At 46.5% G+C, this 17,254-nt stretch overlaps 1 protein-coding gene across 5 annotated transcripts in view; it reads left to right on the forward strand.

The window, feature by feature from the left end:
• DIS3L2 (DIS3 like 3'-5' exoribonuclease 2) overlaps positions 1-17,254 on the forward strand; it is a 392,221-nt gene that overhangs the window by 329,920 nt on the left and 45,047 nt on the right. For all 5 annotated transcript variants that reach the window (XM_055573741.1, XM_055573738.1, XM_055573742.1 and 2 more), the window contains one exon: positions 15,327-15,406. In XM_055573741.1, the coding sequence (XP_055429716.1) occupies positions 15,327-15,406 (80 nt within the window). The remainder of the gene's footprint in view (positions 1-15,326; positions 15,407-17,254) is intronic.

Raw genomic sequence — 17,254 nt, forward strand, 5'->3', positions numbered from 1 at the left:
ACTTATTCTTTTTAACATTGAACATTACGTCTAGTTTCTTAAACGATTTTCAACTCTGCAAGATTATCCAAAGATTCTCTATTACCAAAGCTGATTTTTCAGTTAGCAAGGCAAATAGAAAGTTTGCTCTGCTGGATCTGAGCCCTTTCTAATATCCTCCCCTAACTTCCTTAGATGTTTTTGATCTTTGTATATCATCCTAGCTATAAGCTACTTTCTGTATTTTCTTTAAAGATCACAGTGCTCATCTGTTCTCTGATTTTTACCATAGTTAGAATGGTACCTATTTGAGTGATATATTGTTCAAAAAGAAAAGCCTGTTTAAGACACTAATCATTATTTTGGATGAGAATAGAGAGCTCCTGTAGCCCCAGGTATGGTTCTAACCTCGGTGTCCCTTTCAGGCTGTGGTGAGCAGTAGAGTAAGTGTTGTCCGATCAATAGCCAATTTGTGACCGGATGGCTGTGAGCTGTGATGGTTTTGCAGGAGGCGCTGCTAAGCCACCGCTGTAGTAAAGGCAGGAGCAGGACAGGGGGGCAGATCGGCAGCCCTCAGACCAGGAGGGACCTTAGAATGTTGTCCTGGAATATGTTGTCCAGACACTTGGCCTCATCTGGGTGGAAGGAAACACAGTGGTGTGGAATCAAGTCATGAACTTTGACAGCTGCTCTTGGCCACATAAGACACCAGGATGCAAGGGGGTTCTTCTCTGCCGCCTCTTTATGAAACATCTAAAGATGTGAGCACTGGGCCTCCTAAAATCTTCAGAGCTTCTCTTCTGACAGATTTAGCAGGGACTTATTACCATGGCTTTCTTCCAGTAAACCTGGAAAGTATCTCACATTCATCCATAAAACAAACCATGGGGATAACTGTAAAGGAACTCAGCCCCATTTTACAGGTGGGAAGGCTAAGGCCTTCAGAACCCCACACCAGCCCGGAGTCTGGGGAGGAACAGAGGCAAGGCCAGGGCTGCTGGCTTCCAGCGTGGGGTTATATAACTACAACTCCTCAAGTCCCTGGAAACTGAGGCCAATTCCCTGGAAGATCATTCTGTTCTCTCCTGTTTTTTCAAGAATAGAGCCAGCTTGATCACTGGCTCTGAGGCTCGTGTCCCGTTTTCTTTCTTCCACAAACTGAGTGCCTACCATCATGATCCTTGTTCAGTCAAGTTGTATTCAAACTTGCCCGGATCTCCTCTTTTTACGTATGTTTGGCTTTTATTTTATTTACGTGTACTCTTAACTGTTTCCAAAACAGATTTGAGGAGACTTACAACAAAGGGATGTTTGTTGTAACACAGTAAAATGAATACAGTAGAAATAAAAATGGAAAATCAGAACCAAGGCGAGGAGGCAGGAGTAATAGGACATCTAGAAGAGTGAGCGTAGTTCCTGTGATCGGGCATCATGTTTCATGGTTTCAGTATCAGAAATGCAGAGGTAGCTTCCTGCTTTGCGGAGAAGAGAGATTTCATAAGGTTATTTCTTAGAACAAATCTCATTAAAAGTCAAGGGACCCTTTTCCTGGCACTACAGGCAGTTCTTCACATGAGGCTTGATAGCGGGGCCTTATGTGTTGTAGTGGACAGATTTTACATGTTTGGCCAATGAAGAAAGGAGGTGTGATAAGGTTATTCACAAAAACACTCGGATGAAAGTTGGATAAAACACAGCTTGAAGAAGGCAGATAAGTGAGCAAGCTCATGTCGTCTGCAGATGTCACTTCTCTGCAGCCTAACTTTACTCAGGCGCAAAGTTGGGTCCACTTCCCTGAGTGAGCAGGTAGCCTGTCACTTAGGCTGCTTAGGAGGCAGAAGTAATAGGACATCTAGAAGAGTGAGCATAATTCCTGTGATCAGGAACTCCTATGATCATATTTCCTGGTTTCAGTATTGAAAATGCAGAGGTAGAAACTAGGTAGCAAGGATGCCAAAGTGGGGGCTCTGCTGAGGGGATTTTCTCCACAGTTTGGGGTCAGCCACAGGCTTTAGAAAGCAAATGGCTAGGCCACAGAACTGATGACATATTCTAAATGCCAAGGGACCCAGACAGTCTCTCCAAAATGCACAGCCAGCTCCATGCACATGGAGGGGCCACGTGCAGCCCGCCACCGTCCACAGGGGCACTCCTCTGTGGAAGCAGCTTCAGGCAGCTCCCATCCCAAAGAGTGGTTGGCTTGAGCCCTAGAGCTGAGCAGAGATGGTTCTGATCTGGTCATGTCCCAACACAAGTCACCCCCTTTGGCCATGAAGACCCTCATACCAGCTCCTGCTGTGGGGGTGTCGAGCACCTTCGTGACACCATCCCCACCTGACTGCGTGTGACAGCTGTAGACTTGCTCCCTACGCTTTGTATTCCCTGTTGTCATATTTCTCAGGGATTTGAGGAGCCTAAGAGGAGGCCCAGTGACCAGGCAAGGGCCTGGTCAGGAAGGCTGGGGCAGAGGAGTGCCTTTTGTGCCAGCCCAGGTGCTGGGGAAGGCAGTGAGCACTTCTGTGCTGGTCTTATCCAGTGAGAAAGGCAGAGGTGCCATGGGGTCATGGCTGGCAGAGCTCCAGTGGCCTCGCCATGCTGGTGAGCCATGAGGTAACCCTCGCATGGCGGACAGGGCTGGCTTGCTGACTGAGGCAAACCCAGCGTGAAACAACCAGTCTGGCCTCTGTGACTCCCAAATAAGAGCACCCTTCCCCATGGGCTTCCCTTGTAGCTCAGTCGGTAAAGAATCAGCCTGCAGTGCAGTAGACCTGGATTCGATCCCTGGGTCGGGAAGATCCCCTGGAGAAGGAAATGGCACCCCACTCCAGTATCCTTGCCTGGAAAATCTCATGGACAGAGGAGCCTGGTGGGCTGCAGTCCATGGGGTTGCAAAGAGTTGGGCACGACTGAGCGACTAACACTTACTTACTCCCCATGGGTTGACCATAGCTGTGGAGACAGGCGGCTTTTCTGAGCAAGTAAAAATACCTCAGCTTTGGAGAATCTTTGACTTGTCATTCTCTTAAGTGAATATTTATTGGAGTATAAGTGCTTTACAATATTGTGTCAGTTGCTGCCGTACAGCAAAAGTGAGTTGGGTATATGTTTACATATATCCCCTCTGTTTTGGATTTCCTTCCCATTTAGGTCAACACAGAGCACTGGGTAGAGTTCCCTGTGCTGTGCAGTAGGTTCTCATTAGTTATCTATTTTATACACAGGAGTGTGTATATGTGGCCTGGTAAAGAGTTCACCTACCAATGCAGGAGACCCAAGAGACGCAGGTTCAACCCCTGGGTTGGGAAGATCCCCTGGAGAAGGAAATGGGGAACCAGTAAATTCTCCAGGCAAGAATACTCACTCCAGTATTCTTGCCTGGAGAATCCCATGGAAAAGGAGCCTGGCGGGGTACAGTCCAGGGGGTCACAAAGAGTTGGACACAACTGACTGAGCACACACGCGTGGTGTATATATGTCAATTCCAATCTCCCAATTCATCCCACCACCCCTTCCCGCCTTGGTGTTCATATGATTATTCTCTACATCTTTGTCTCCATTTCTGCTTTGCAAATAAGATCATCTATACCCTTTGGGCTTCCCTGGTGGTTCAGATGGTAAAGAATTGCAGGAGACCCAGGTTCAATCCCTAGGTCAGATCCCTTGGAAAAGGGGATGGCTACCCATCTGAGTATTATTTCTTGGAGACTTCCATGGACAGAGGAGCCTGGTGGGCTGTAGTCCATGGGGTTGCAAAGAGTTGGACACGACTGAGCAGCTTTCACTCACATACCCTTTTTCCAAATTGCACATACACACGTTAATATACAATATTTATTTTTCTCTTTCTGACTTCACTCTGTGTGACTTGACCTGTCATTTTGAACCTTAATGAGGATAGAATGAGCCTCTGGAACAAGGTGCGATGGAGTCAGGAGAAGTGGCCTTAAGTGAAAACACAGCTGTGGGGTTTATAGACGCCGCTGTGGGGAGGCGTCATCCAGTGGGATCGGCCAGCCTCGCTATAGACTTTCCAACACTAATGAATCGGGAACTCCATGCTGAACAGGATTTAGTTTGATGGGTCGCTGTGCCAGCAGATGAATGTATTTTTCTTGAAAGACCAAGGTGCCAGAAACCTCCATGATTACGTTACTGGAGCAAGCTTCTTTTTTGTGGTTTGTGCCGTTGAGCGTCAGGACTGCAGGATTCTCTTGCTCTTTCTCACTCTTATTTTTTCCAGGTCAGAACCAGAGCTTGGGGTGGGGAGGAAAATCCTGCTGAATGAGCAAGTTCTTTCTTAAAAAGCTCTCTCCAAGTCCAAAAAGACTTCAGTGGACTTAGGAGAAAGAAACTTAATACATTGCCATAGAATCACTGTGAACCAAGTGAAAGCCAAGTCCACAGCATCTTTGTCTTATAAAAGAAAGCAGAGAGGAGATGGAAAAAAAGGAAATAATGCTGAGGAAATCCAAACCAAACAATGAAAACTAAAGAAGAAAAACTAACGATCACCTCAGAGAGAACGTGAAGATTTCCTTCTAATAAGATTTTCTCAGTTTGCAAAACCGAGGCTCAGGTAGAAGTAGCTTTTCTATTCTAAGTGTGCCATAAATAGCATACCTGAGGTGTTTGAACTGTGATGGGATTTGCCACTTTGGGCTTCAGGAAGAGTTGGACACCCTGCAGGACCCTTGGACTGTGAGGGAAAAGTCGGCCATGGAGAGGCTGGAGGTGTCCCAGCCTGGTCCCTGACCTGCGTTTGAACCTTGGTCCTAATAGCTAGCAGATTGAAGCAAGCTCACAGGCCTCCTGCAGAACCCATGTTGGTTTGAACCAGAGCAGTCCTGGCCCCAGATCCAGCACTCTGCTTTCACCAGCTACCTCTCTTGTTACACCCCTGTGAGAGGAACTCAGAGTGGGGTCATGGGGGTCACCCTTATTCAGTCACCGAGCAGCCTGTGGAGAGGGAAACCACTCTCTTCTGCATGGCCTGCAGGTGCCGTCCAGACCATGGCCAGAAAGAGAGCTGGGTGCCCATCAGAAGCCACCTTGGTTCTGGACAAGACAGGCCATTCCTAAACTTCTTAATGCATCTCTTACCCTTCTTAGATCAGGCCAGCATTTTCAAAAGCACTGGAGTCTCTGAGATATTACTTAGCCATTTGGAGTTTAGTACCATATGGCCTGTGTGTCTGTTCCCCAGGAGTGTGGCTGTTTGGGAATGCCAGCTGTGCACCTGAGCGGACTAAAGACCAATTTGCTCATCAGCCCGGGGGAACATCTCACAAGCCACCCTCAGCCATCTTTGTTGTCCAGTCCCATTCCTCTCTTCCAGTTATTCTCATGAATGTAATCCAGCCCGTTGACTTCCCTGGCCTGATGTACAAAGAAAGGTCTCTTTCCTTTCATGGTTACATTAAATGACTCCGTGGACCCCTCTGCTGCTTGGCCTGGGGCATTCGTTCTTCCCCTGAGATTCACCCGAAGGCCCTTCCTCAAGTGGTGTCTGAGAGCCCTGAGGAAGCCTGCCTCAGTCCAGAGTCAGTCAGTCTTAATGCTCACCTATTGCACCAGCTGGGAAGATGGCCCTGTCATCTCGTTTGCCAAGACCCGAGGGGGCTGAAGGAGGACCTTTGCAGGCCCAACAACTCCAACAGGGCCTGCACCCCACATTCCCACAGTCTGTGGGGGAGGCCTCCAGCCTCTTCCACTCACCCCAGCTCCTTCAGATCACCCACAGTGCTGGTTTCCCCAGGACCCACCCTGAAGCAGGCGGGCAAGGTCAGAAGGGGTCCCAACAGGAGTCTCTGCCCTCCTCTTGGGTCCAGCCTGAGCCCCTGGGTGCCACAGGCTCTTCTCTTCCTGCTACAGAGACTGGCTCGTCCTTTGTCCAGAAGAAAACCTTACCTCTAAGCAGACCCATTTAAAGCCTCCCTCCTCTGCTGGTGGAAGTCGACAGAGCAGCCTTGTCACTGCCTCGTGGTTCCTTTGCTGCCTTCCCTCTGTACGCAGTACAGGAACGTTGTGCAGTTGGAAACTGTCCTCCCAGGGAGAAGGTTGACTCATGGCAGGCTCTGCTTGACATGGCACTGCTTTTGGAAAGGGAAGGCCGACCTCATGACGTCTCGGAGCAGCTGTCGTCCTGGCAGGCCGGCGGCCCAAGCCAAGCCACTTGGTGGATGGGCCCTGATTAGAGCCAGCACTGGCACAGAGAGTGGCCTCTAGGCCTGCCTGTTTCTTCACCACGCTCAGCTCGTGAGGCGTCTTCCGTAAGTATTGTGGAGCGATGGACTGAGCACCTCTTCAGAGGCGCTGTGAGATGGGAGCCCCTAGGCACCGGAAGGACTTGAGCCGCTGCTGGCAGTCTGGAGGTACAGTGACCGAAGGCAGGCAGACGGGCACAGAGGCTCTCTTTACAGAAGTGAGGACTTACAAACTCCATAAAGTGGCGTGACATCAGGAGCCTACGGGGGTGTGATTCTGTGTCTGTAAATGAAATGACCGGAGCAGTTTGTGGTTGACAGGTAAACAAGATGCTCTGAACCTCTGCTCTGCAGTTCAGCTCAACACCAGGCTTTGGGCACCTGCTGTGGACAGAGCTAGGGCACCGAGTGCCCAGGGTACCTGGTGAAGCTCCCACTCCTGATCCCTTGGATACCCTGGGGAAGAGCAGCCATGCCTCCAGTCCCCGGAGGAGGGAACTGGAAGATCCACTCTTACAGAGAGAATCTCAAAGGATGCTTGAGATCTTGCTGGGACAGACCAGAAGGACTCCTCCAGAAGCACACAGAAGGGCCTGGAGGTCTGACATGCCTGGCACTGTCCAGGCTTGCAGTGAGCAGTGCGGTGTGGAAGAAGAGCGTGGAGCCTTCTGGCAGGAAGAGGCCAGGGCACTCTTCCCATCGGGCCGACTCGAGCTTCTCCTCCAAGACTTCGTCGTCTCCCCTGAGGCCCTCCCTGGTGGGCACACCCACCTCAGCACTTGCCACCTCACTCGACCCTCAGTCACAGTCCACGTTCGATTATGCGGCAACCAACCTGCAGAAGGACTGGACTGTGCTTCATTCATTTCTATACTTCGACGTATAGACAGCAGGAGAAGCCATCAAAGGTCCTTACAGAGGGCCGTGTCATTAGGCTTGTGTTTAGAAGGATGACTCAGCTGTGTTATGGAGAGTGGATTAGAGCAAGCGGAGCCAAGGAAGTGGAGTGTGTCAGTGTCCTCAAGAGAAATAATGAGCGGTTACAAAGCAGCCGAGGCCCGGGAGGCTGGCAGGGAGCAGGCTCAGCTCTTGTCGAGGCCCTGGCTCTGCTCTTCTCAGGTCTTTTGAGTCTGCTTCCTTCCTGAGCTGGCTTCCTCCTCAGGCTGGTAGCAAGCGAGTTGCAACAGTTCGGGCCCTCGTGCTCGGAAGCACCCAGCAAACATTGGCCTCCAGTGGTCACATGTCCATTCCTGAACCCATTCCTAGGGCCAGGAAATGCCATGCACTGACTGGCTTAGGTTCCTGATCAGTTACTGGAAGGTGTGTAAGGTCACCTTAAAACCGCCAGGCCCAGCCCTGGAGACTGGATCTGATTCCCTCTGAATCCGCTGGCCTGGGGCAGGAGGATGTAGCTGAATGAAGCTAGAGTCTCGTGAGGAAGGAGAAAGTGACTGCTGGACATGCTCTTACATCTGCAGAGGGACCAGTTGGACTGATTCATTCATGTATAGAGGAACCAGTTGGACTGATGCATTCATGTAGAACTGTTCACACAGTAGGTGCCTACACACACCCACACAACCTGAACACCTGCAGGACACGCCTTGTGAATTGGTTTATATGGGAAACAGTGTTTCACCATCCGGAATTGATATCCAACCTCTCATGGAGGACCCCACCCCCCACCCCCTCAACCCCAGACTCTCCATTTCTTGACCTTTCTTTCGATCTTGTGATTGACTGTTCCGTCTCCAAGATCATATACAACCTACTCTCTGACCACAGCCCCCAGTCCCTCACACTCCCTCATCCAGTTCAGTTCAGTTCAGTCGTGTCCAACTCTGTGACGCCATGGACTGCAGCACACCAGGCTTCCCTGTCCATCACCAACTCCCAGAGTTTACTCATAATTCATGTCCATTGAGTCGGTGATGCCATCCATTTCATCCTCTGTCATCCCTTTCTCGTCCTGCCTTCAGTCTTTCCCAGCATCAGGGTCTTTTCCAATGCGTCAGCTCTTCGCATCAGGTGGCCAAAGTATTGGAGTTTCAGCTTCAACATCAGTCCTTTCAATGAACATTCAGGACTGATTTCCTTTAATGGGCTGGTTGGATCTCCTTGCAGTCCAAGGGACTCCCAAGAGTCTTCTCCAACACCACAGTTCAAAAGCATTAATTGTTCGGTGCTCAGCTTTCTTTATAGTCCAACTCTCACATGCATACATGACCACTGGAAAAACCATAGCCTTGACTAGACAGACCTTTATTGGCAAAGTAATGTCTCTGCTTTTTAATATGCTGTCTAGGTTGGTCATAACTTTCTTCCAAGGAGTAAGCATCTTTTTATTTCATGGCTGCAGTCACCATCTGCAGTGATTTTGGAGCCCAAAAAAACAAAGTCTGACACTGTTTCCACTGTTTCCCCATCTATTTGCCATGAAATGAAGGGAACAGATGCCATGATCTTTGTTTTCTGAATGTTGAGCTTTAAGCCAACTTTTTCACTCTCCTCTTTCCCTTTCATCAAGAGACTCTTTAGTTCTTCTTCACTTCCTGCCGTAATGGTGGTGTAATCTGCATATCTGAGGTTATTGAGCTTTCTCTCAGCAGTCATGATTCCAGCTTGTGCTTCTTCCAGCCCAGCGTTTCTCATGATGTACTCTGCAGATAAGTTAAATAAGCAGGGTGACATTATACAGCCTTGACGAACTCCTTTTCCTATTTGGAACCAGTCTGTTGTTCCATGTCCAGTTCTAACTGTTGCTTCCTGACCTGCATACAAATTTCTCAAGAGGCAGGGCAGGTGTTCTGGTATTCCCATCTCTTTCAGAATTTTCCACAGTTTATTGTGATCCACACAGTCAAAGGCTTTGGCATAGTCAATAAAGCAGAAACAGATGTTTTTCTGGAACTCTCTTGCTTTTTCCATGATCCAGCGGATGTTGGCAATTTGATCTCTGGTTTCTCTGACTTTTCTAAAACCAGCTTGAACATCAGAAAGTTCACGGTTCACATATTGCTGAAGCCTGGCTTGGAGAATTTTGAGCATTACTTTCCTAGCATGTGAGATGAGTGCAATTGTGCAGTAGTTTGAGCATTCTTTGGCATTGCCTTTCTTTGGGATTGGAATGAAAACTGACCTTTTCCAGTCCTGTGGCCACTGCTGAGTTTTCCAAATTTGCTGGCATATTGAGTGCAGCACTTTCACAGCATCATCTTTCAGGATTTGGAATAGCTCAACTGGAATTCCATCACCTCCACTAGCTTTGTTCGTAGTGATGGGATTTCATATCCAGTAGTCATATGTGGATCTGAGAGTTGGACTATAAAGAAAGCTGAGCACCAAAGAATTGAGGCTTTTGAACTGTGGTGTTGGAAAAGACTCTTGAGAATCCCTTGGAGAGCAAGGAGATCAGACCTGGGTGTTCATTGGAAGGTTTGATGTTGAAGCTGAAACTCCAATACCTTGCCCACCTGATGCAAAGAGCTGGCTCACTGGAAAAGACCCTGATGATGGAAAAAATTGAAGGCAGGAGGAAAAGGGAACAACAGAGGATGAAATGGTTGGATGGCATCACTGACTCAATGGACATGAGTTTGGGTAGGCTCTGGGAGTTGGTGATGGACAAGGAGGCCTGGCGTGCTGCAGTTCATGGAGTTGCAAAGAGTCGGACACAACTGAGTGACTGAACTGAACTGAACTGAACTGAGTGGTCTGGTGGTTTTCCCTACTTTCTTTAAGTCTGAATTTTGCAATAAGGAGTTCATGATCTGTGCTACAGTCAGCTCCCAGTCTTGTTTTTGCTGACTGTAGAGAGCTTCTCCATCTTCAGCTGCAAAGAATATAATCACTCTGTTTTCTGTATTGGCCATCTGGTGATGTCCATGTGTAGAGTCGTCGCTTGTGTTGTTGGAAGAAGGTGTTTGCTATGACCAATGCATTCTCTTGGGAAAACTCTATTAACCTTTGCCCTGCTTCATTTTGCACTCCAAGGCCAAACTTGCCTGTTACTCCAGGTATCTCTTGACTTCCTACTTTTGCATTCCAGTCCTCTATAATAAAAAGGACATCTTTTTTTGGTGTTAGTTCTAGAAGATTTTGTTGGTCATCATAGAACCGTTCAGCTTCAGCTTCTTCAGCATTAGTGGTTGGGTCATAGACTTGGATTAAGAATTAAGTTTTCCAATTTTCCTCTGTGACTAAGGACAACCGATTTTAGCTCATCATGTTTCTCATAAAGACTTTGGAAAATGCAAAGAAAGTCAGGCCATCACTGTTGCAGTCTTGAGAGTCTCTTGGACAGCAAAGAGATCAAACCAGTCGATCCTAAAGGAAATCAACCCCGAATATTCATTGGATGGACTGATGCTGAAGCTGAAGCTCTGATACTTTGGCTACCTGATGAGAAGAGCCAACTTATTGGAAAAGATTCTGATGTTAGGAAAGATAGAAGGTAGGGAGAGAAAGGGATGACAGAGTTCAAGATGATTGGAGGGCATCACCAACTCAGTGGACATGAGTTTGAGCAAGCTCCTGGCAATGATGAAGGACAGGGAAGCCTGGCATGCTGCAGTCCTGGGGGTTGCAAAGAGTTGGACATGAATGAGCAACTGAACAATGACAACAACAATTGCTGTTGCCATTTTGACATTGTTCCTTCCAGTCTTCTATGCCATCTGTGGTTTTTTTTTTTTTTAATGTACTTTTTTTGGGGTATGTGATCAAATATGATTATATTCTTTGCAGCCAAAGATGGAGAAGCTCTATACAGTCAGCAAAAACAAGACTGGGAGCTGACTGGCTCAGATCATGAACTCCTTATTGCCAAATTCAGACTTAAATTGAAGAAAGTGGGGAAAACCACTAGACCATTCAGGTATGACCTAAAAAATCCCTTATGATTATACAGTGGAAGTCAGAAATAGATTTAAGGGCCTAGATCTGATAGATAGAGTGCCTGATGAACTATGGACGGAGGTTCGTGACATTGTACAGGAGACAGGGATCAAGACCATCCCCAAGAAAAAGAAATGCAAAAAAGCAAAGTGGCTGTCTAAGGAGGCCTTACAAATAGCTGTGAAAAGAAGAGAAGCAAAAAGCAAAGGAAAATAGGAAAGATATAAGCATCTGAATGCAGAGTTCCAAAGAATAGCAAAGAGAGATAAGAAAGCCTTCCTCAGCGATCAATGCAAAGAAATAGAGCAAAACAACAGAATGGGAAAGACTACAGATCTCTTCAAGAATATTAGAGATACCAAGGGAATATTTCATGCAAAGATAGGCTCAGTAAAGAACAGAAATGGTATGGACCTAACAGAAGCAGAAGACATTAAGAAGAGGTGGCAAGAATACACAGAAGAACTATACAGAAAAGATCTTCACGACCCAGATAATCACGATGGTGTGATCACTCACCTAGAGCCAGACATCCTGGAATGCAAAGTCAAGTGGGCCTTAGGAAGCATCACTGCAAACAAAGCTAGTGGAGGTGATGGAATTCCAGTTGAGCTATTTCAAATCCTGAAAGATGATGCTATGAAAATGCTGCGGTCAATATGCCAGCAAATTTGAAAAACTCAGCAGTGGCCACAGGACTAGAAAAGGTCAGTTTTCATTCCAATCCCAAAGAAAGGCAATGCCAAAGAATGCTCAAACTACTGCACAATTGCACTCATCTCACATGCTAGGAAAGTAATGCTCGAAATTCTCCAAGCCAGGCTTCAACAATACATGAACCGTGAACTTCCAGATGTTCAAGCTGGTTTTAGAAAAGGCACAGGAACCAGAGATCAAATTGCCAACATCTGCTGAATCATCGAAAAAGCAAGAGAGTTCCAGAAAAACATCTACTTCCGCTTTATTGACTATGCCAAAGCCTTTGACTGTGTGGATCACAATAAACTGTGGAAAATTCTGAAAGAGATGGGAATACCAGACCACCTGCCCTGCCTCTTGAGAAACCTATATTCAGGTCAGGAGGCAACAGTTAGAACTGGACATGGAACAACAGACTGGTTCCCAATAGGAAAAGGTGTACGTCAAGGCTGTATATTGTCATCCTGCTTATTTAACTTATCTGCAGAGTACATCATGAGAAACGCTGGGCTGGAAGAAGCACAAGCTGGAACCAAGATTGCCGGGAGAAATATCAATAACCTCAGATATGCAGATGACACCACCCTTATGGCAGAAAATGAAGAGGAACTAAAAAGCCTCTTGATGAAACAGGAGAGTGAAAAAGTTGAGTTAAAGCTCAACATTCAGAAAACGAAGGTCATGGCATCCGGTCCCACCACTTCATGGGAAATAGATGGGGAAACAGTGTCAGACTTTATTTTTTTGGGCTCCAGAATCACTGCAGATGGTGATTGCAGCCATGAAATTAAAAGACGCTTACTCCTTGGAAGGAAAGTTATGACCAACCTAGATAGCATATTGAAAAGCAGAGACAGTACTTTGCCAACAAAGGTCTGTCTAGTCAAGGCTATGGTTTTTCCAGTGGTCATGTATGGCTGTGAGAGTTGGACTGTGAAGAAAGCTGAGCACCGAACAATTAATGCTTTTGAACTGTGGTGTTGGAGAAGACTCTTGGGAGTCCCTTGGACTGCAAGGAGATCCAACTAGTCCATTCTAAAGGAGATCAGTCCTGGGTGTTCTTTGGAAGGACTGATGTTGAAGCTGAAACTCCAGTACTTTGGCCACCTCATGCAAAGAGTTGACTCATTGGAAAAGACCCTTATGCTGGGAGGGATTGGGGGCAGTAGGAGAAGGGGACGAGAGAGGATGAGATGGCTGGATGGCATCACCGACTCGATGGATGTGAGTTTGAGTGAACTCCGGGAGTTAGTGATAGACAGGGAGACCTGGCGTATGGCAATTCATGGGGTCACAAAGAGTCGGATACAACTGAGCAACTGAACTGAACTGAACTGATCAAATGTGCATCTTGCTTCTTTTCATCTAACCCAAATATTTTCCCAGGTTAATAAAAATTCTTTATAAACCATTTAACAGCTGTATGCTATTCTGCACCTGACTCTAGTATGGTTTATTTAACTATTCTGCTATTTCTGGTTTTTCGGAGTCTTTCCAATAAATAATACTGAAATAAATAGTTTTTTAAAAAAGAAAACTCTTTCCTCTACATTTATGATACTTTTCCAGGCCATAAATGTGTAACTTGAATCACTAAATCGAAGGCTTTGAAAATTTCTAAGAAGTAGAGACTTTGAAATGGACTAAATGTATAGAGACCTGAATTTAGCTACAAAAAGGAAAGTAAAGAAAAACAAAGGGGTTGTAATTAACAGATATTTGTAAATAATTGTTTTCTGTTTTACTGAACGAGGGCTGGGAAGATCCAAGCGGTGCTCTGTGGGGAAAACATGCCTTTGACTTGAAGTTCCTGGCTCTATGCTGGTGAAGCAGGGCTTGTTTCTGCTTTTTTATTTTCATCTGGGTCAGTGAGAGGACAGGCCATTCCTACAAGCTCATGTCCCTCTAAGGAAGAGGAAAGGCATCCAGAACCTAATGATGCACATCAGTAGTTGTGTCAGCAGCTTTCAGTAAAAAAAGAAAAAAAAGGTATAATAATGTATCCTCCTAATGTGCAGTTAATTTTAGTTAAAAAGTTCCCTGGTGATTTTTTAAAATTTAATTGAACTATTTTGGCCACACTGTGTGGCTTGCAGGATCTTAGATTGAATCCCAGACCATCACAGTAAAATCACCAAGTCCTAACCACTGGACCTCTAGGGAATTCCCTCCCTAGTGATGTTTAAACCCAGGAAATTTGTAAATCTGATAACTAGCTCTGCATTTGGGAATGTTAGAGCTGCCCTAGCCATCCGGGCCCCAGCAGCACAGACACATCTCACAAAGCTCCGGCTTCTCAGCCACACCTGAGCACTCCTCTCAGAATCCGGAAAGAAACCAAGACATCATCACCAGAATCCTTGTTCCTGATCTTCCCTAATCAGGAAAAAGCTAAGGAGCGCCTCCAAGTCAACATGGCCAAAAGCAGACGTTGGACTGTCTGCCCGTCCCCGCTTTCAGTCCTCAGCTCAGCAGTGGAACCACCACCTGCCTGGTTGTTTACATCAAAAACCCGAACCATCCTCGACTTCCTGTTTTCTGTCCTCACATTCTCCAGCACTGAATCCATCAGCATATTCTGCCATTCTGTTCCTGAACCTTTACTCGAGATCTCACATTGTCCGTTTCTCTCCATCTCGCCCACCTGCTGTCTGGTCCCAGCCCCATCACTGCTCACCTGCACTGCTCAGTCGCCTGCCACAGGGTCTCCTACTTCTGCTCTCCCCGCTGCAGTCTTTTCTCTAATAGACAAAGGTCTTTTCTGTAATAGACAAAGAGATCCTGCTAAAACATAACTTTGGTCGTGTTATCTACCCCTTTCTTAAAACATGTCAGAGGCTTCCCTTTGCTAGTAAGGTAAAGGTCAGAAATTCCAACATGGCTGAGAAGGCCCTGCGTACCCTGCCCTGGCCTTCCTCTCCAGCATCATTGCCCAATATGTGCCCCCCACCCCCAATCCATCCTTCAGCTCCTGCAAGACTTGCACCCAGGGCTCTGCCAAGGAGGGCCCTCTTCTCTCCCCTCCATCCTTCCCACTGTCTAGGTAACCCTGTCTTTGCACTTTCTCAGTCTAGGTCAGATTATTTACCCCTGTAGAAACAAAGGAGGTTTTTTTTTTCCTTCTTCAGAGAACCTATTTAAAGTTTCATATATATATATTATATATATATATAAATGTTTTTTCCATTTATCAGCATGATTATGTGATGGATGTCTGTCTCCTACTAAACCATAGGATCCTCTCTGCTACTCTTCTCTGCTCTTTCCCCATCAGCTCACTCAGGGTCTATCACCAAGTAGGGGCCTTAATAAAAGTTGGTTGCTCGCCGAATGGAGAACTTGAGTCCTGGTGACAGTTCTCCTTGACACCCGTGTCCCTGTAAGGTGCGGGCTCTTGCCAGGGCGGGCAGGCCAGGTTCTCCACAGCACGTCCTCTTGAGGGAAAGTGATTTTGCTTGTTTTCTTGTTGTTGTTTTTCATTTCAGCTGTCAGAATGAACAGAGCACGCTGCCTAAAACGTACTCGTTTTTCTCTTCTCTCCTTATGCAGCTAAAGCTGGCTTTCACTCTGGACCACGAGACTGGGTTGCCTCAAGGATGTCATGTCTACGAGTACCGAGACAGCAACAAGTAAGCCACTCTGTGGGAAAGTGTGTCGCCTGACCCTGTCCTGTGGAGGTAGCAGCCCTGGGCTTCCGTGTACGCGGCCTCCCTGACTAAGAGATTCTTGGGGAGGCAGTCACACTTTTTGTGACTGTACTAGAAAAGAGCTGGCACAAAAGTATTTTTCCTGTAAAATCTCTTTTGTCCTTCTGTATAGGGTGTGAAAATACTTGTGTCAGAACAGATGTAATGTATTAGAAGTATTAGGTTGGCCAAAAGATTAGTGCAGGGCTTACAGGAAAACCCAAACGAAGTTTTTAGCCAACCCAATATATTCCAAAGTGAACCTTCCTTTCCAGGCTCCAGCTCTTCTTGACCCCCCACCCCTACTTCATCTCTAATCATGTGCTTGCTTACTGGGTTCACTGTGTGCCTTTTGTTGTAGTTCAGTCTGACTATACTGTTTATGGGAGTTTGTTGTGATAGTCCGCCTGCCTTGTGAATTTGTTTTCAATTTTTTTAAATAATTTTTAATGGAATATAGTTGATTTACAATGTTGTGTTAGTTTCTGCTGTCCAACAAAGTGAATCAGTTTTCCATATACATACATCCACTCATTTTTTAGATTCTTTTCCCATATAGGTCATGACGGAGTAATGAGCAGAGCTCCCTGTGCTATATAGTACTTTCTTGTCTATTTTATATATAGTAGTGTGGATATGTCAATCCCAATCTCCCAATGTGTCCCTCCTCCTTACCTTGGGAATTTTAGAGATGGGTCATTCGTGGGTACCTACAGAGGTTTAAGTTTGTGACCTTGTTCAAAGATGGCTCCTGGCATAGTTTTATACACTTCTTTTCTTCGTCACAGACTGCCTCCTTGACTGCGTGTGTTTGTCTGTGGGACAGTGAAAGTGGTGATGAGTGAGGTGAAGGGTGTGCCCTGAAGAAGACAATGAGTGTGATGAATGGTGAAGGCAGCTACCATTGAGCACCTACTGTGTGTATCACGGACGAGGGATCAATCAGTTCAGTACCGTCACTCAGTTGTGTCCGACTCTTTGCGACCCCATGGACTGCAGCACGCCAGGCTTCCCTGTCCATCACCAACTCCCAGAGTTTACTCAAACTCATGACCATTGAGTCGGTGATGCCATCCAACCATCTCATCCTCTGTCATCCCCTTCTCCTCCTGCCCTCAATCTTTCCCAGCACCAGGGTCTTTTCCAATGAGTCAGGGGCTCTTTGCATCAGGTGGCCAAAGTAGTGGAGTTTCAGCTTCAATATCAGTCCTTCCAATGAACACCCAGGACTGATCTCCTTTAGGATGGACTGGTTGGATCTCTTTGCAGTCCAAGGGACTCTCAAGAGTCTTATCCAACACCACAGTTCAAAAGCATCAATTCTTCAGCACTCAGCCTTCTTCACAGTCCAACTCTCACATCCATACATGACTACTGGAAAAACCATAGCTTTGACTAAACGGACTAGTCGAGGGATAGTACTGTAATTAAGTGTTACGATAATTAATTATCATGATAACCTGAAGAATTTTCTTCTATTGCTATTGTATTTGCAGAAACTGAGGTCTAGGGAATGTAAGTAACTTGTTTAAGGTCACTTGCCACAGCTGAGTGAGGCAGAGTCAACATTATCACATTAACTCTGGGAAGAAAATAGATGAAAGACAACTGATGTCCCAAGGTGCTACTCAGTGATGACAAGAACCCAAACCGGTTAGTTTTGGGTCAAATAGGCACATGCCAATGGAACCTTCTAGAAGAAAACTTGCATCTTCCTCAAGAACTCTTGCTCTGTTATTGGTGGCAGATGGGTTACTGAGTGCCTTCAAGACCAAATCTCCATTCAGATTA

Source organism: Bubalus kerabau, chromosome 3, assembly GCF_029407905.1.
Source record: "Bubalus kerabau isolate K-KA32 ecotype Philippines breed swamp buffalo chromosome 3, PCC_UOA_SB_1v2, whole genome shotgun sequence".
Taxonomy (NCBI): Eukaryota; Metazoa; Chordata; class Mammalia; order Artiodactyla; family Bovidae; genus Bubalus; species Bubalus kerabau.